Raw genomic sequence first — 18,777 nt, 5'->3', positions numbered from 1 at the left:
TCAACCCCTCTCATTCTCCTGCCTCTCACCCAGGTGACCTCAGCCCCCTAGTCTATCTTGGTGCAAACTTCATGGTGGTTGGATATCAAGATGAGTGGCACTCTTGTCCTGTGACTCTTCTGAGGGGTAACCCAAAGGGATTAAGTCCATTTGGCAGCGCCAGTGGTGGTGGCCTAACACTTGTGGCAGGGCTTGTTTTTGTGGGCAGCCACCAAGTTCTGATGGAGTTTTTCCATAGCTGTGTCCATTCAGCAATTGGCCACCTGCACTTTATACAACCAGTTCCAGGCCACAGCAGGCTTAGTGAGTATCTGGGGTGGTGGTGGGGGTGTTATGGTAAACAGGGCTGTGGTCTCTGCATGCCTTTTCTAGCTGCTTTCTTGACAATGGAATACTGCAACTGGTGCCACCACTGGAAAAAAGGTCCTTCTCAACCTGATGGGCCTCTTAAAGCAGTGGTTTCCAACCAGTGTGCCGTGGCACCCTGGGGTGCCTTGAACAGTGGTCAGGAGGGCCATGGCAACACTGGCCTCTGTCCCTCTTTCCTCCTCTGATGCCCTCTCTCATCTCTGCCTCCCAAAGGCTTGCACAGCTGTTCGTTGCAGCAGCTCTGGCTATAAGCTCCCCAGACGAATGGTGCCTCTGGAGCTGGCCAGGGGGTGCTGGTTGCTAGGAGCTGAGGCAGCTGTACCAGAACAGACACTTCATGTTGGTATTTGACAAAACTCGAATGGCTGAAACATCTACCTGACCCAAAATACTGGCAAAAATAAGTTTACTGTACAGGATGCATTTCAAAATCATTACAAGCATCTGCCTTACAAAAATAATGATATAAGGAAAACTCATGCCACATTCCGAGAAAGTTACGCTGCTTTGGGCATGCAAAAGAATAGTACTCAAGACAACCAGAAATCTGAACTAGACAATCACAATAATTTACAGTTACAAATCATTAGTCAAGACTTTTTCCATTCAGAATTACTGGTGAGTTTACTACTTCTTCCATTCCACAAGCTTGGAGATGACTGCATTTTAGTTAGTATTTTACACTCCAAATATAATGAAAATAAGTTTTTGTTAAACTATTTACATAAATATTTCATAATTTACAGAGAGGATTAAGTAGAGCTCCTAGAAATTCCACTCTTGTCCACCTGGAAGGAAAAAATGTATACAAAAGGTTTGTGCTTAGGCTAATAATTTATTTGACAAACAATTTGTTTGAGAAAGTCAGATTATAAAATTTCTAAGTGCAAATTATAAACAAGTTCCTTTCCATTGCAGTAATAATAAATTATGTTCATTTGTCAATTATTTTAATGTTGCTTTAGTGCCTACCACAATTAACCGCATACACCAGAGCAGGCTAAACAGATTGAGATAAAGGACAAAATGTTTTAAATAAAGTTCAAATAGAAGTCACATATTTTGACCAGTTTGTATTTTCAAAAGCTATGTTTCTAGCATCAAAAAAATTCAGCCCTATACCTACATATGTCATTGCAAATGTTTAGGATTAAACAGATATTCCAAGTGGCTTCTGTTTGGGCTGATAGTGCAGGTGAAGTAGTTTTATTAGATGAGTGTGCACTGTACCATTTGTGAATGCAATCTAAACAAAATATTGTATTATGAATAAAGCGTAGCTACTACTTTGCTTATAAATTAAGGCCAAGTTAAGTACTGCTTTTCTACATGTTTCTAAATTGTCCAGATTTAGCTCTAGATTTCCTCAAGGATTTATCTCATGCTGCTTCTGAAGTTTTGCCTCCGTAAACTGTTCACTTTAAAATGTCCTTTGTCTAGTACATGACTACTAGAATAGCCTACCTCTCACATACAGGAACATTCTGCAAAGTACTTAAGAAATAACTGCGGCCCATCATGCTGCTTGAAGAATGGGATTTCTTATCAAATATCTAATATTTGTTTCTGGTTGACAAATGGTCAAAGTTGAGTATATCAGAGCAAATTAATCTTATTGTTCCACACTGTTATTTTTTGGCATCTCTCATCTGTCAGAAGACTGACACACAGAAATAATGTTCCAGGTGCTTCAAAAAAATATTACTGAAACTTCAACTTATTTTAGTAGACGAGCAGCTCCTATATTTAGGCTTGGATCCCAAAGTGTGTCATGCACAACTGGAAACCCCAGGGGAACGGGGACCCATTCTCTGGCCACCCTCGGCTGCAGCCCCGCACACACCATTCTGAAAACTCTTCAGAAGTGACTTCCCAGAGGGTATAGGGGGCTGCAGTGGGAAACCCAGAGTGCACACACATTAACACCATAGACGGCTCCTGAATCCAAGCCTCTGTGCTTAATTTATAGTGGAAGAAAATGAAGTGCTTCACACTAAATAGCCGAGCAAAATTATTATTGATCTAGAAAAATATTCTGAAAAATTATGTACTTTCTAGATTTCTTTGAAAAATGAATATAGTGTAGAGACCACAAGATAGTGGATTTAGAATCTCAAGTTCATTAGATTATTTCCTTGTCTACAGGTGTGGGGCTTGCTAGGTTTGATTTATTTACAGCTGAAAAGCAAGCCTTGTATTTTTAAACCCATTATTTGGTGAAGTGAAATAGAACTATTTCCCTGGACTCCCAACATTTCTTTCCACTGTAAGGAGCCACTACCAATTATTTGAAAGGCAATTAATGTTAGACGTGCACTGGATGTGCAACAATACTGTAACTATTAGCTACAGATTGATCTTAGACCTCAGACTTCATTCTACTTAGATTACCAATGTGTACAGGTATTAACAATTGTTGTAATCTTTTCTACAAGCAAGAAAAACCCAACTTTCTCCCTTCCTCACTACAGAGATTACAATATTTTACAAAAGAATTGTACCTAAAAAAAAAAGACAATGCATTAATTTATTTGGTACCTTGTTTTTTATTTTTCTTAAATACAACCCATTTGTAAAATGTCACATGACCTGAAGCAGATAGAGACTAAAGGTGTAAGACAATCAGTACTGTTCAAAACAACTGATTTTCTTCAAGTTCAGTCCATGAATGGAATAAGTATGTGGGTAGATGATGTTGTGAATGTGCCCAAGAGAGCAGGAACTTCTGTTTTTATGTATATTTCTAAGCACCCTATAGGAGTAGTTTGAACCTTCTAAACACATGTGTGTAGTTTTGCAGCTGTTCCGGGTGGTGCTGTTTTCAAAACTTTAACTGATGTTAGCCAGTTTCCTTCAGAAATTATGTTTCCGGTAATCAATATTGGGCAGTAATGACAATTTTAAATAAATCTGAATGTACTGTACATGGTATAAAAAGTATCAAATTGTCATCTACTTCAGAATGCATTAACTTGTCAAGGCTGCATTGGGAAACAGCCGCTTGACAAGTGAACCCTGATACTTTATGATCTTATGTGCAGTTGGCCATACAAAATTTCCATAGGATCTTCAACTCTTCCTCAGGCTCAAGTCGCTGTTCGTTACTAATGCTGACAGAGATGTACTTTCTGATGCATCATCTTTGAGATTCAGGAATGATTCTCTAGTTATTTGCAGGATCTCTCTCAGTCCTTTGTTTTCCTGCTGTAAGCAAGGACACAATGCTTTTAAATGTAGCACAGTAAAGCATGAAATAATATTTGAACAGAGAAGACATTATGGAGGGAATATATTAAATTATTTCAAGCACTTAAAATGAAAAAAATTGGAAAACACAGGTCAAGTCCAATTCCTATGTTGTCTTGAGCTCTACTCCAGAACATGCTTTAAGGAAATAGGTTTCCCATGAGGTTACACAATAAATTCTTTCCCAGAATATGCTGCTGGAAACAATCATAAGACTAAAAATAAGCTTGCAGCAGCAGCAGCAGCAGCAGCAGCAGCAGCCATTACTTGGGCCACTGCAATGAAAGCCAGCCCCTAGAATCAGGATGCCAAATGGTGTTTTTTACACAATAAAGTAGGTCTGTTTACCACATAAGGTATGACTACCAAATGTAATTAAAAATGCATTTTAAGGTAAATTGTGTGACCAATTTCATTCGGAAAATAATTCCGAAAATGAATTCTTCTGTCATTTACTAATGATCTGAATTCATCAGTTTAGAAGTATCACTTATTTTTTGAATTTCCATAGAATTGAATATTTACCTCAAGCTGAAAAATGCGTTCCTGTTCTTTGCAACCCTGCTGTTCATCAATTTCAATGGCCTTTCGCATGACTGCTGCCATTTCCGTGATTTGGTCCACATGTTCTTGTAGCTCCTAAACCAAAAGAATAAAAGTAAAAACCACTAGTAACATTTCAAATTTAAAATGCCAACTGAGTTGTAAATAATAAAAGTTTATGAAAAGCGTAATTTTTTTTATTTCAATTTTTTTTTATAAGTCTTTCCAACACAATAAACCACAGGTAGTCTTCCCATTCTTCATATCCAGCAGGGTTGTTTTTTTAGAGCAGTGGTTCCCAACCGGTTTTTTGGCCATGCCCCACCTAAGCATCTCTAAAATCCTGATGCCCTCCCATGACATACAATTCTTATTACTCAAAAACTCCTATTCATTGTTCTGTATGGGACAATGACAATAAAGATATTGGATATCGTGGAGGAAGCCTAAAAGGCCATTAACTTGGTCTAACTCATTCTCGAATTGTCCCCCCCCCGGTGGGGCATGTGTCCCACGTTGGGAACCACGGTTTTATAACCACCTTCAGGAGAACACACATTATGAACAACTGCCTTCTCCATGATGGTACACTATACAGTGGTGCCCTGCAAGACGAATGCCTCACAAGACGGAAAACTCGCTAGACGAAAGAGTTTTCCATTTTGGAGGTGCTTCGCAAAACGAATCTCCTATGGGCTTGCTTTGCAAGACGAAAATGTCTTGCGAGTTCCTGCTGGTTTTTTTTCCTTCCTCCCTTTTTCTAAGCCGCTTATCAGCTGATCCGATCAGCAGATAAGCCGCTGAAAGCCTCTAAAAGCCTCTAATAGCGCTAATCCGCTAATCCTTCAATGGGCTTGCTTCGCAAGACGAAAAAAACCGCTAGACGAAGAGAATCACAGAACGGATTCTTTTCGTCTTGCGAGGCACCACTGTACTTCTATGTGCAAGGGTCTTAGGGGCATCAATGACATAGGGTTCAAACAGGAGTTGCACTCCATTTTTTGAGCAATTAAAGCACCTCATCTCACTTTGCAATGAACATGTAGCACATCATTTCAGGAGGAACATTAAATAAGTCATTCAAAAGGTGATTGGAAACTGAAGAAACAAATCTGTTAAATTGGCTTCAGTAAGCAAGTGCGTAGGCTAACAGCACTCTCTTGGGCTATCAGCCCTGAGAAAAACAACCCAGTTCTTTGGGCAGAGAGGAAGTTTTATATTTAGAACACAAACACTTAATATATATTTGCTGTTTATGTTTTGTTTTACAGGCTGAAATGTACTAATTTTAAAAAAGGATTTTGAATTAGGCTTTACTATTATATTAACAAAGACTACTGGATTTGTTTGCCAACTGTTTTCAGAAGCCTTTTTCTATCTAATACACTGGCCTTTAGACAAACTGAAAAGTTTCCATTTAGCTCTTTGGAGAGTTAGCATTCTATTGACTACTTCAGGTTATTCAATAGTCTTCAATATGTCTTCAGTATGCCACCAAACCTATTCATGGTATGCAGTTAAACTTGTTTAGATGTGTACAGGTCTGGAATCCTGGCTAGCTGAAATCAGGAGTTACAAGCAAAAGTAGTTGATGGGAAAAGAATTAAGTACTCCTCCTGCTATCACCTACTACTTTGCAAATCTTTTTTACCCAATGCCAATGTGCAGTAGAAGAGGGTGAAGATCTGGAAATGAGTCTTGGCCATGCAGCTCTAGTCTTAGAGTAAAAAAGTAAAGTCTGAAGTTAAAACTACTGAAGGTGCATAACTCAGAAGGTAAAACATTAGTACTGCAAAAGGCTTAGAGAATTTTAAAAGGCATACTACCTTAGAGTGCTGCTCCTTTAACTTCATTATTATACCTGGATCATCCTTTTTACTGGCCATGAGCAGCCTAAACATCTGCTCTCTGTATTTGCTCATTATTAGCTCCAAGGCAGATTGGTGTTCTTCAAGAGAAGTACGTAATTCTGTCGAAATAAGTTCAACACATTTCACTTGTGCACAGGAAACTATCTAAACATAGCAGGTGCTTCTGCTTGTGTTGTATCCAACTGAATTATACTCAGAGTAGCCCCATGGAAATGAATTGCCCAACGTTAGTAATGTCCATTGCTCTGAGCAGACTAATGTTATATAAAACAATCCACTATATTGCTCAGACTGGTTACACTACTGGAGAACTACCCATTTCATTATAGTTGCCATAGTATTAATTAATTGGGGGGGTGGATATATGAAACTAACCCAAATTTCTGATACTATGAATTGATAGTGTCTAGGACTACAACAAACAGATGAGCAAACGTGTGTTGGTACACCATTAATATAAGTGGCAACATGTTTAATCAAACCAAACAACTACCTACAGGCAACTGTTCCAGGGCTAGAGTATAAAGTCAAAATTGCATATAGTGAAAGCCAGGCATGCCCAAAGTCTGTTTTGGGGGTCTAATCTGGCCCGGTGGTCGGTTTAATCTGGCCCCTGTGGCAGTTTATTTCCTGGGGTTCCTGGGGCTCAATTTCAATCCTAAAAAAAGGTTAACAACTTTGGTTGGTCCTCATGACCCTTCACTTCATCAAATCTGGCCCTCTTTGAAAAATGTTTGGACACCACTGGTGAAAGCACATTGGGTTCAACGGTGGGTTATTTTCCCCCAGACGTCGGCCTCCTGTCCCTTTCTCCATCCCCCAAGTGCGTAAAGCTGAATGTGCGCAGGTTAAATGCATGCAAGTTGCAAGTTACCTGTAGAATATTTGCTAATTACCCCCCCTTTTAAATTTTCTGTATTCAGATAATTTCTTTAGCAACAGTAGACCACATGTTCAATCATTCCATCACTATTACCCCAGTTCCTAAAACCCAGATGTGGAAGCAGTTTCTATTCAATCTGATCAGAGTTACACCAATACTGTCACACAGAAAAAAATAAAGTATTTTTAAGTAGGTTTTCAAAGTGTTAATTACTTTTTTAATCCAAATTTTATTTGTATAATTTGTACAGTACATACAAAAAGGTCACCAGGACAAAAAACTACACCCTGAAAAAATACACAAAAACACAACACACAAAATCATCAAGAAACAAAACTACTCTAAGGGCACCAACAACTGGTAACAGTGGGACATAAAAAAGAAAGACTTTTTTAAAGGCACTAGAGAGGTGACTATCAATGTTTTAAATTACCTTGAATTTAACCATTGAAATGTTCAACTGAATGTATTTTTCTTCACCACTTGCATACATAACCCAAATATCTAGTTGTTAGCATTAATACATTATAAGCATATGTCCATGAACTTTTTACCCATCCAATCTGTATTGTGTCTGACCCCATCAGATGGAACGGTTACAAATAAATCATCATCATTATCTGCTTTTATCTTGGGTAGTGAGCATTTTTACTACTAGTCTCTAGCTATCCACGCATCTGCAGAATCTTGACACATTTCCTTAGAGCTTTCAGTCCAATCAGGCTCCCAAAGCAGCATCCACCTATTGCTTCAGACCTTTTAATGGCTTAACAGTGTATATGCACCTCAGATGTAGTAGTAGTAGTAACAGTGGTAGTAAACAAATGATTATTCAATGAAATGTTTTAAAGTTAATGAACAATTTTTGGGATTCAGTTACTGGAACTTACATTATAAACTAAGTAAATGGTGCAGCATCTCCTTCTAGAGTGAATGCTTACTCACCTTTATTTTCTTGCTGTAGTTCCCTGATCTGCCTGTTTTCCTGCTGGATTCCCAGTACCAGTGAAGAGCGGGGCCTATGTCTTGCTACTTCATTAAGTTCTTGAATTTCTTCTTGGTACTGAAAGTAGGCAAATTTTTCATAATTGGCATGCTGTACTGCATAATATTGTGGTATTTCCATAATTGTACTCAGGGTTGTACTCTGAAGTATCCTTTCACCAAACGCTCCCCCTTATCTTATGGGGGAAAGGGTTGTTAATGTTGGCTATTTGCAGTATAGTGGCACTGCAGAGAGCTTGCTCGGGAGACCATGCATTAAAAAGGGACTCAAAAATAACTCATACAAGGTTGTAATAACAAAAAACAAAACAAAACACCTCCTTATACACTAAATACATCAACAACAAACCAGACCCAACCACCAACCCATCCCCCAGGGTAATGGGAGAGCTAGGTGCTGCTCCTTATATACTACACCCAATTGCTGACACAGCTTAATCAGTACAAGCACCTGCTATGTTTCACAGCTGTAAAGCTGGGTCTCGTTATTTTGCTTTCGCCCCTTAAAGACATACACATCGGGTGGAACAATGAAGAACCTTTACATTTAAAGAAACCATTCAACATTTCCCCTGCGGTTCATCATTGTGGAACAAAAACATAAAGCATATTTTGTACATGTCTTTCATGTGTAACCTTTGGAAGTGCTTTAGTAAAAATGTATGCAATTTGATTGTCACCTGGAACATATTGAAATACAATCATTTCATCAGCAATTAGTTTCTTTACAAACTGTAAATGCAATCTTAAGACTCTAGTGCGCTGCGTATTGGTTTCTGAACATAGGATAGCGAGTCCACTCTGGGAATCAAGGTAAACTTTTACTGGTAGGGTTACTTGCATCTGCAGGTCTGCAAATACTTGCAGATACCATTCTACATCACGAGTGGCCTGAATGAATGCACATAATTCACTCTCGGTTGTGGAGAGACAAATAATGGTTTGTGTCTGGGACTTCCATTCAAATGGACAACTGTTATAACAAAACACCATACCAGGCACACCCCTGCAATTATTTTGTTCTACTGCATGAGATGCATCGCAGAAAATTTCAAAACCTTTGTCAACTGCAACCTATAATGTTTGGTATGTTTAAGGTACATTACCACTCTCTTAAGAGCAGAGAAACATTGCGTAGTGGGCTTTTCCACAAATTTTGCAAGAAAGTGAAAAGCATAAGTTATATCTGGTCTTGAGATTCTTTGAATGAAATTTAGCTTGCCTATAGCAGAATGATACAAAGTTTTGTTAGGAAATGGCTTATCTTCACCTGTAAAGATGAAACCACACACCATGGGCATTTCCTTCCCATTTGCATTTTCTAAATGTAGCATTTCAGCCAGATCATCAATTTTTGCAGTTTGATGAACCAGAAAAGATCCATTTTTGCCTTTCTCAATTTGCATGGATAAGTAATTTTTAGCTATGCCTAATTCCACCACATCAAATTTCTTCTGTAACTGTGATACTACCTGTTCATATTCCTGTTTAGTTTTTGTAGAAATTAACACATCATCTACATACACACATATTTTTGTTACAGAGTTTGCCCTTTCCTTTATGAACACACAATTGTCTGCATTTCCTTGTGAAAATCCAATATTCAGCAATTCTTTTGTTAAAGTTTGGTGCCAATTCCTTCCACTTTGGTGCAGACCATAAAGGGATTTATTTAATTTGCATACCAAACCTTCAGTGGCGTCTATGCCTTCAGGAACACGCATAAAAATTTGTACTTTTAAATCTGCAAACTTATATGCAGTTTTTATACCTAAGTGATACGCAGAATGTCCACGTTGTGATGCATCTTTTAACAAAAGCTTAACTGTTTCATATTTTACACTTGGTGAATAACACAAATCATAATCTTCGCCTGGAATTTGTTGAAAACTCCTAGCAACTAATCTAGCCTTGTACCTTACAACTTCATTTTTGTCATTCACTTTAACTCTATAAACCCAATTAGAATCAATAAGTCTCATATCTGGGGTTTGTGGTACAAGAGACCAAGTGTTATGCTCTTTTAAAGACGCTATCTCGGAGTTCATAGCTTTATACCAGCTTGGTGCTTAGGTAAATTCTGAACATCATTGTAACTTTTTGGCTCAAAAACCACCTTATTGGCATACACAGTATTAAAATGTTCATCTGCAAAACGTGGTTAAATCAGTGTCTGCAGCTGTATGCTGCCTACACTCTGTTTGGTCAGCTTCACAGCAAAACTTGCGCCACCTGTTCTCCAGTCTTTGTCCAGCCTGCTTTATAGTCTGGAGCCTCTCAGAGTATCAAGGAGCTGCTTGAGCTCCAAAACACTGGAGAGGACACTCAGGAATGATTGTGTCAATCACCCATTCTTCCTGCCATTCCATAGCACAGTGTTTCTCAAACTTGGGTCATCCCTGACCACTGATCCTGCTAGCTAGGGATGATGGAATTTGTAGTAAAACAACAGCTGGAGACTCAAGTTTGAGAAACACTGCCATAGCAAGACCAGGGCTTCAACAAGATCACTTTTCTCTACTAGAAAAATCCCCCAGAGCATTCAGACATGCATCAGGTTCCATCAGTCTCTGATGGAACATCAGAATGGGCCCACCACCCTTATGTTACAGTACATGTATGAACTGTTATTTTCAGCTGGCTGGCATACTTACCTATGGGTGCGGCAGGGGTGATGTATGGAAATGAAACACATACAAAAATGCCTGTGACTATTAGATTATAACTTAAATATATGCAAAATAAGCACAGTATATATGTTTCTCTCAGCAAAAATACCTTCCAAAGAGCTCACTTGGTTCTTTCATGAATGTGGTTTAGGTAGCAGGTTGCAATGCTACTGTTAGAAAGGTCTTTGCAGATAACAGCTTATTGATTGATTCTATGCCCATGTTGTGCTGTAGATTGTTATTCTCTTTTTATACTGCTGTTTTAATTCTAGGTTTAATACTATTAAGCCATTTATGAGCCTTCATGGATGGAAAGGCAAGGCATAAATATAGTTTAATTTTAAAAAATTAAATAAAGGACAAGAATACTAATGGAAAACAACAGTAGAGTGTTCAGATGCAAGTCCCAGCAGGTAAAAGAGTCTATTGAAGCTTTAAAAAAGAGTGGCTAGGGAAACCCAGCCAGATGGGTGGGGTATAAATAAATTACAGTGATACCTTGGGTTAAGTACTTAATTCTTTCCGGAGGTCCGTACTTAACCTGAAACTGTTCTTAACCTGAAGCACCACTTTAGCTAATGGGGCCTCCTGCTGTGCCGCCAGAGCACAATTTCTGTTCTCATTCTGAAGCAAAGTTCTTAACCTGAAGCACTATTTCTGGGTTAGCGGAGTCTTTAACCTGAAGCGTATGTAACCTGAAGCGTATGTAACCCAAGGTACCACTGGATAATTATAATTATTAAAATATGTTTTAGAGAGATTTTTTTGCAGAAAAATGAGTTTAAAAGTCCAAGTGCCTGCCAAAAATTTAATATATTTACATATGATTGATACAAGGAAAATCTGATCAAAGTTGAACAACATAATGCAAAAGAATCTCTAGGCTTCAAGTGTGGATACATAAGATTTTGCAAGACTATACAACACTTTGCAAGACTATACAACACTACATTACTTAAACTGGTCTCAAATTTACCGTATTTTTCGCCCCATAGGACGCACCTAGTTTTTTTTGGGGGGGGGAAGAAAAAAAATTTTTCCCCCAGGTGCGGGACTGGGGCGGGGGAAGCCCGAGCTTCCCCCGACCCCAGCCCCCAGAACAGGCTGTTATCCGCAAGCCGTAGGAGAGCTGCGCGAAGTCGCGCGGCTCTCCCACGGCTAGCGGAGCGAAGCCCGAAGCTTGGGGCGTGCTGAGCTCAGCACGCCCCCAGCTTCTGGGTTCAGGCAAGCTCTCCGCTAGCCGTGGGAGAGCTGTGTCTCCCACGGCTAGCAGATAGTTTCCTGAAGCCTGGAGAGCGAGAGCACACCGACCCCCCTCGCTCTCCAGGCTTCAGCGAAAGCCTGCATTCGCCCCATAGGACGCACACATATTTCCCCTTCATTTTTGGAGGGGGAAAGTGCGTCCTATAGGGCGAAAAATACGGTATATGCAAAAAGCTGAAGGTTCTCTCTCTCTCTCGCACACACACACACACACACACAACACAGATTACATCAACTAATTCAAACGCCTTATTAAACATTTAACTGGCTGTGTAATTCATTTTGCTCCCTAGGCCACTGCAAATAATCTTAAATGGTCACATTTAAACAGTCTATTTCCAAATAGGAACAATTAACAAGAGACCACACACCTGCTTCATTGCTTCCACTCGTTTGTTGAGTGCCGTAGTTTGTTCAATCAGAGCTTCCGCTGCATTATCATGTTCTCTCAGTCGCTCCACTAGTGCTTTTGCATCAGCTAGGGCCTTCTCAATTGTGCAACTCATTTCTAAAATAAAGAATTGGACAAAGTGTTTGTTGCGTAATGTAAACACAATGTCATTGCTTGCAAGATGTGTGGCATGTGTGTTCCCATATTCTGAAACATTAAAATATAATTATCCTTTTACTCCCCAGCCAGAGGAAGCATTTTAATATGTACTCTAGTGTTAGCAACTGAGATAGAAAAGCTATTCGCCACATGGCTCCTGGAACCTGGGTTATGGGCGCAAAAACAGAATGACCAGTCATATTTTTTCCAATGCAACAGCACTTTCTATTTATTTTTTCATAATTTAGTTGGTTCTTTTTGCAGTTTGTGGTATTTGGAAAGCTGTAACTAGCCATAGCAAAACAGGTCATACGGACAGCACAGTGGGACTTACGTTTAGGCATGTTAAGGACAGAGTGGCTGGGGAAACCCAGCCAGTTGGGCGGCGTATAAATAGTAAATTTTTAATTAGTATTATTAGTATTATTATTATAGTAACACTATAATTAGTATTATTATAGTCTCCCAGGTCCTGCAAAAAACTTCATGAAACCCTGATGGACTATTTGGAATATAACATGATAATTATGGGAGATATGAATGGTGTAGTTTCTACAAACATGGACAAGACACAAAGACTGATACTCACTAAAGAAGGGAGACTCCCGAAGACTTTTTTTGAAATGACTGAAAATATGGACTTAATAGACATTTGGAGAACAAGGAACCCTCTTGAAAGAGAGGGAACCTTTTTCTCCCAAGCAAAGATGACCTGGACCAGAATCGACCAAATCTGGATTACTAGTGGAATGGCTCCAAAGATTAAGAAGGTAGAAATCTGCCCAAAAACCTGCTCCGACCATAACGCCGTGAAGATGGAAATGAAACTTACAACAACTGGTCAGTTTAGATGGAGAATGAATGACACCCTGTTTCGAGATAGAGAGTTCCACTTGAAGGCCCAAAAAACTTTAAAGGATTATTTTGAAATCAATCTAAGGGGCGATGTGGAAAGAAGAGTGATCTGGGACGCAAGTAAAGCTGTGATGCGAGGGTTTTTGATTCAACAAAACTCAATAAAGAAGAGAAAGCAGAAGGAGAAAAGAGAAAAATTTTTGGAAAAGATAAAAGAAGGAGAGAAAAAATTAAGGTCAAAACCAAAGTCCCAGGAGATTTTGAGGGAGATTAAATTGTATCAAACACAATATATGGAATTGATGAACCAAGAGATAGAGTGGAAAATAAAGCAAATGAGACAAAAGACATTTGAGTCGGCAGATAAATGTGGCAAACTTTTGGCATGGCAACTTAAAAAAAGACAGAAATTAAATACAGTTTCAAGTTTGGAAGTGGATGGAAGGACCATATCTAAACCAAATGAGATAAGAAACTGTTTTGTGAGTTATTTCAAAAAACTTTATTCCCAAGGATTACAAAATGAAGAAGACATAGATAAATTCCTTAATAAACATGGATTACAAAAAATCTCTCCTCAAAGTAAGGTGGATCTAAACCAGAGAATAACAGAACAAGAGATAGAGGGTGCCATTCAGGACATGCAATTGGGCAAATCTCCAGGGCCAGATGGACTGACTTCCAGATATTACAAATCGTTAAAGGAATGGTTGATACAACCGCTAAAGGATGTCTGTAATGAGATCTTAGAGGGAAAAAAGGCACCTGAATCGTGGAAAGAAGCATATATTTCACTCATACCAAAGACAGAGACTGAAAAGACTCAATTGAAGAACTACCGCCCAATCTCGTTACTCAATGTGGATTACAAAATTTTTGCAGACATTTTAGCAAAAAGATTTAAAAGAGTACTGATGGAAAAGATTCATAGAGACCAAGCAGGCTTTCTCCCAAAGAGACACCTCTCAGACAATGTTAGGAATATAATAGACATTCTGGAAAAGTTAGAGGTGAATATAAATACTAAAGCAGTTTTGATATTTGTGGATGCGGAGAAAGCCTTTGACAACATTTCTTGGAGTTTTATGAAAAAGAACCTTCATGGGATGGGGGTAGGACAAGGTTTTGAGAATGGTATAGGTGCAATATATTCCGAACAAAAAGCTAAGTTGATTGTAAACAATGTAATAACTGAGGAACTTAAGATAGAAAAAGGAACACGACAGGGGTGCCCAATTTCCCCATTGCTTTTTATTTCGGTCCTGGAGGTGTTGCTGAACATGATTAGAGAGGACCAGCAAGTTAAAGGTGTACAGGTCGGAGCAAAACATTACAAGTTAAGGGCTTTCACAGATGATTTAGTTCTGACTTTACAAGAGCCATACACTAGCACGAAAAAGGTGTTGGAGATAATTCAACAATTTGGCCAGGTAGCTGGATTTAAATTGAATAAACAAAAAACTAAAGTCTTAGGGAAAAACCTGACAGATATAGAGAAGAATAAGTTTCAAGAAGAGACGGGTTTGATGGTGGATAAGAAGGTGAAATACCTAGGGGTTAATTTAACATCTAAAAATTTGAATTTATATAAGGACAATTATGAAAAATGTTGGTTAGAAATTAAAAAAGACTTAGAAATATGGTCAAATTTGAGATTATCAATGTTAGGCCGAATTGCAGTAATTAAGATGAATGTATTGCCTAGAATGTTATTTTTGTTTCAAACTTTGCAGATTATTGACAAGATGGACTGTTTCAAGAGGTGGCAGAAAGATATTGCGAAATTTGTCTGGCAGGGCAAAAAGCCCAGAATAAAATATAAAATATTAACAGATGCAAGAGAAAGAGGGGGATTTGCCCTGCCGGACTTAAAATTGTACTATGAGGCAGCAGTATTCTGCTGGCTGAAAGAGTGGATGCTCCTCGAGAATACAGATATCTTGGACTTAGAAGGTTTCAATAACGCATTCGGTTGGCATGCATATTTATGGTATGACAAAATCAAAGTGCATAGTGCCTTTAAAAATCACATTGTAAGGAAAGCGTTGTTCAATGTTTGGATGAGATATAAAGACCTGTTGGAAAACAAAACCCCTAGATGGTTGTCACCCTTAGAGGCGAAGGCCCATAAGAAAGTTAATATGGAGGTCGGATGGCCAAAGTATTGTGAGATTTTAGAACAGGATGGAGAGAAACTGAAATTAAAGAGCCATGAAAAACTAAAACCCAAAGTACAAGATTGGCTCCACTATTATCAAATAATGGAGGTTTTTAAACAAGACAGGAAAATTGGCTTCCAGGTGGAAAAATCAAAACTCGAGACAGAACTGCTAGAACCCAATACTAAGAATTTGTCAAGAATGTATAACTTGCTGTTGAAATGGAACACACAAGATGAAATAGTTAAATCAGCTATGATTAAGTGGGCACAGGACATTGGTCATAATATTATGTCTGCTGACTGGGAAAGGTTGTGGAACACCGGAATTAAATTTACGGCATGTAGTGCCTTAAAGGAAAATGTGATGAAAATGGTATACAGGTGGTACATGACCCCAGTTAAGCTAGCAAAAATTTACCATTTGCCTGACAATAAATGCTGGAAATGTAAGGAAACTGAAGGTACTTTTTATCATCTTTGGTGGACATGCCCGAAGATTAAGGTCTTCTGGGAGATGATATATAATGAAATGAAAAAGGTATTTAAATATACCTTTCTTAAGAAACCAGAGGCCTTTCTCTTGGGCACTGTCGGCCAATTGGTGCAAAAAAAGGATAGAACATTCTTTATGTACGCAACAACAGCAGCAAGAATATTGATCGCAAAGTATTGGAAGACACAAGATCTACCCACCGTGGAAGAATGGCAGATGAAAGTGATTGACTATATGACATTGGCGGAAATGACGAGCAGAATTCGAGACCAGGGAAAGGAGACTGCGGAAGAAGATTGGAAGAAATTCAAGATTTATCTTAAGGACTACTATAAACTTGATGAAGCTTAGAATGTCGAGATTCTATAGAGAGAAAGGGCTGCAGTAATATAAGATTAGAATAAGAAAGGACTATGATGAATTAGAGTTGGAAAAAACATTTATAAGTTGCTATAAAATTTGGACATGAGGATGCAGAAAGGGGAGGTATGGGGAAGTCCGAGGAAAGAAGTTTATGAAATGACATTATGAAATTATACTTGTTTGTTTGTTTGTTTTCTTTTTTGTGTTTGTCTGTTATAAAAACTTTTGTAAAACTAATAAAAAATATTATAAAAAAAAAATATAGTCTCCCAGGTCCTAGACCTACAAATACTCTAACAACTACACTACGCTGACTCTCACAGGAGTAAACCTTTTTTCTTTCCGTTTGCAAAGTCACAGCTTCTGTGATAGGTGGAACTGCCACTGAGGGACTTTGTCCATTCATGCCCACATAACATGATTATTTTCAAAGTTCAAATGTTTTTATTTCTATAAAGGAAAGCACTTCCCTGTAAATGGTACAGTAGCAATTATTTTAAAAAGTAGGGGGATACTCCACCATTTAAAGATCACTGGTTTCTTTGAAGGTTTGCCCCCACCCCGGATTACCATTGTAGCTATGGTGTATCAACCACATGCATGTGCAGTGGCGGACTGGCCAGGGTGTCAGCTTGCCTGATGCCAAGTGCCCCCCCTAAAGCATAAGACAATCTGTCAAAAATGTTAATGATGATGAAGGAAATTCCCCTTCAGCTTGGCGCCTTGTGCTGGGAAACCACCTACATCACCCTAAATCTGGTGCTGTTTCACACATTTCTCAAAACTTATATCCTGCTCGTCTACTAACAGTACCCATAATGACACACAATATAATCATAAAATGATGCTGTATAATGAATAAAATATACAGATACAAATACCAACCAATTTCTAAAAGCATTAATATAAACGCTTAAAAACAAAAACTTTACAGCAATGAGAGTAAAAGAATTTGCACACTAGAATGTGAAGGATTAAAACTAGGTGTTACATTTTGAATTTAAGAACTTTGCCAGTGTAAAGAGTCCTGTTATGTAAATCACATTACCAAAAGATGTGTCAGAGGAAGTGTACAATCAAAGACAGGATAATCATGTTGACTTCTTATTTGTACGGTGGCTTGAAATACTACCTAGGCAGGCATGGATTGTGACTGTCAGTGAATTTCTAAAGTGTTTTTCCAGTGTTAGCATTTATGATATGGGGGTGGGGGTGGTTTACAATGTTAGTGAAACCTTAGAGCAGAGATGGGGAAAGCAATTTAAATCGGCTATTAAATGTTTTGATTTGTTGTTTTTTAATTTGCTGTGTTAGTTTATACTTTTTGTTATTATAACAGTATTTATTTTAAATGGTACTTTGTGTTTCTTTCTACTTTATTAGGTGCCCTGGAAACCTAAAACTGTGTCAAAGTTGTGGGATATAAATCATGTGAAGTAAGTAAGTACATTATAGTCAGCCCTGCAGCTATCAGTGCTAGGACTGTGATGGGTACAAAACCGAAGTTCCTTATCTTTTAATGCATGTTTTGTTGTGTGTGTGTGTGTGTGTTTTACATTTAAGCACACACTCAACAACAACAAAAACACACATGCCAATAATCCACATCCTCCAACAGTTCTCTAGCAGGAGCAGATGCAAGCAGGCACCTGCCCCAGGACCTGAACCAAGGGCTTCAAGTTACTGTCCCAAAGTTCATCTCCTTCCTTGGAAGAGCTGGATGACAGCAGAAAGGACTCCCGCCAGAGGGGGTGGACTCTCCTTCCCTGGAGGTTTTTAAGCAGAGGCTGGGTGGCCACCTGCCATGGCTGCTTTAGCTGAGCTTCCCGCATGGCTGGGGGTTGGACTAGATGACCCTCGGGGGTCCCTTCCAACTCTGTGATGCTATCCTGTGGCGACAGCGGTCTGCCTCGTCAGGCCCACACAGGAGGAGCTCCTCCGCTGCCCTATTTCTCCCTGTTCTGCGGTCCCGGCTTCTCCACCTCCCGCGCCCCTCGCAAAAGAGCCGTTGAAGTTCGAGGCTCCGCCACGACGGCCTCGAAGGGGCGAGAGAAGCGCGGAACCTGCGCGCCCGTCTGCGCGCCTCCCCACGAGCCAATCCCGAGGCGGCAGGGTCGCCGCCGTCCCCTCCCCCCCACCCCGGAACCCCCCCCCCTCACCGATGGTTCCACCTCATTCCTCGCCGGCGGCGCCCGGAGCTGGGGCGAGGGGGGGATGTGGCGAGGCCCCCGCAGCCCGCCTTCGCCTCTCGTCCGCCGCGGCGCTTCCTCAGACGGCGACGGCGGGAGGGAGCGGAGGACGCGGAGGCGGCGCAGACCCGCCGACAGGCCCCATGAGGGGGCCGTGAGGTAGGTGGGGAAGAGCGAGCCCGTCGCCGGCGGAAGGATGGACCCGAGTGTCACTCAAAGGCGGCTCTCGCGAGACTTCGCGGCTCCTGTCGCCGAAGGCCGCTCGCTCTTTGGGCGAGAAGAGCGGCGAGCTCACCCAGCATCACCTCCGCTCTCCC

At 39.8% G+C, this 18,777-nt stretch overlaps 3 protein-coding genes across 6 annotated transcripts in view; 1 reads left to right on the top strand and 2 right to left on the bottom strand.

The window, feature by feature from the left end:
* STK38L (serine/threonine kinase 38 like) overlaps nucleotides 1-18,777 on the bottom strand; it is a 502,631-nt gene that overhangs the window by 98,966 nt on the left and 384,888 nt on the right. The gene's annotated exons all lie outside the window — the stretch shown is intronic.
* FGFR1OP2 (FGFR1 oncogene partner 2) lies at nucleotides 759-18,577 on the bottom strand. 3 transcript variants are annotated; one of them, XM_082240177.1, is made up of 6 exons: nucleotides 18,431-18,577; nucleotides 12,221-12,357; nucleotides 7,858-7,975; nucleotides 5,985-6,127; nucleotides 4,141-4,254; nucleotides 759-3,573 (listed from the first exon to the last, which is right to left on the bottom strand). In XM_082240177.1, exons 2-6 carry the CDS (start codon nucleotides 12,353-12,355, stop codon nucleotides 3,439-3,441), a joined length of 645 nt encoding a protein of 214 aa, XP_082096303.1. In that variant the 5' UTR covers nucleotides 12,356-12,357; nucleotides 18,431-18,577; the 3' UTR covers nucleotides 759-3,438. The 3 variants fall into 3 exon arrangements, with proteins under 3 accessions (XP_082096303.1, XP_082096304.1, XP_082096302.1); XM_082240178.1 differs by lacking the exon at nucleotides 18,431-18,577 and adding an exon at nucleotides 17,320-17,381; XM_082240176.1 differs by lacking the exon at nucleotides 18,431-18,577 and having other exon boundaries at nucleotides 759-3,570.
* The window catches only part of INTS13 (integrator complex subunit 13), a gene marked incomplete at its 5' end in the record, with an annotated part of 29,488 nt that continues 29,196 nt past the window's right edge, over nucleotides 18,486-18,777 (top strand). For both annotated transcript variants that reach the window (XM_082240115.1, XM_082240114.1), the window contains one exon: nucleotides 18,486-18,619. In XM_082240115.1, the coding sequence (XP_082096241.1) occupies nucleotides 18,486-18,619 (134 nt within the window). The remainder of the gene's footprint in view (nucleotides 18,620-18,777) is intronic.

This window comes from Podarcis vaucheri (genome assembly GCF_965113315.1).
Source record: "Podarcis vaucheri genome assembly, chromosome: 10".
In the NCBI taxonomy this organism is placed as follows: Eukaryota; Metazoa; Chordata; class Lepidosauria; order Squamata; family Lacertidae; genus Podarcis; species Podarcis vaucheri.
This window is presented reverse-complemented; position numbering and strand designations above follow the sequence as displayed.

Excerpts from the sequence above, each read along its gene's own strand:
- FGFR1OP2 (XM_082240177.1), bottom strand. The coding sequence starts at position 12,355 with ATGAGTTGCACAATTGAGAAGGCCCTAGCTGATGCAAAAGCACTAGTG. Across the intron at positions 7,976-12,220 it reads GAGTGGAAGCAATGAAGCAG|TACCAAGAAGAAATTCAAGA; the intron begins GTGTGTGGTCTC and ends GCCTACTTTCAG. Across the intron at positions 3,574-4,140 it reads AACGCATTTTTCAGCTTGAG|CAGGAAAACAAAGGACTGAG; the intron begins GTAAATATTCAA and ends CCTTGCTTACAG.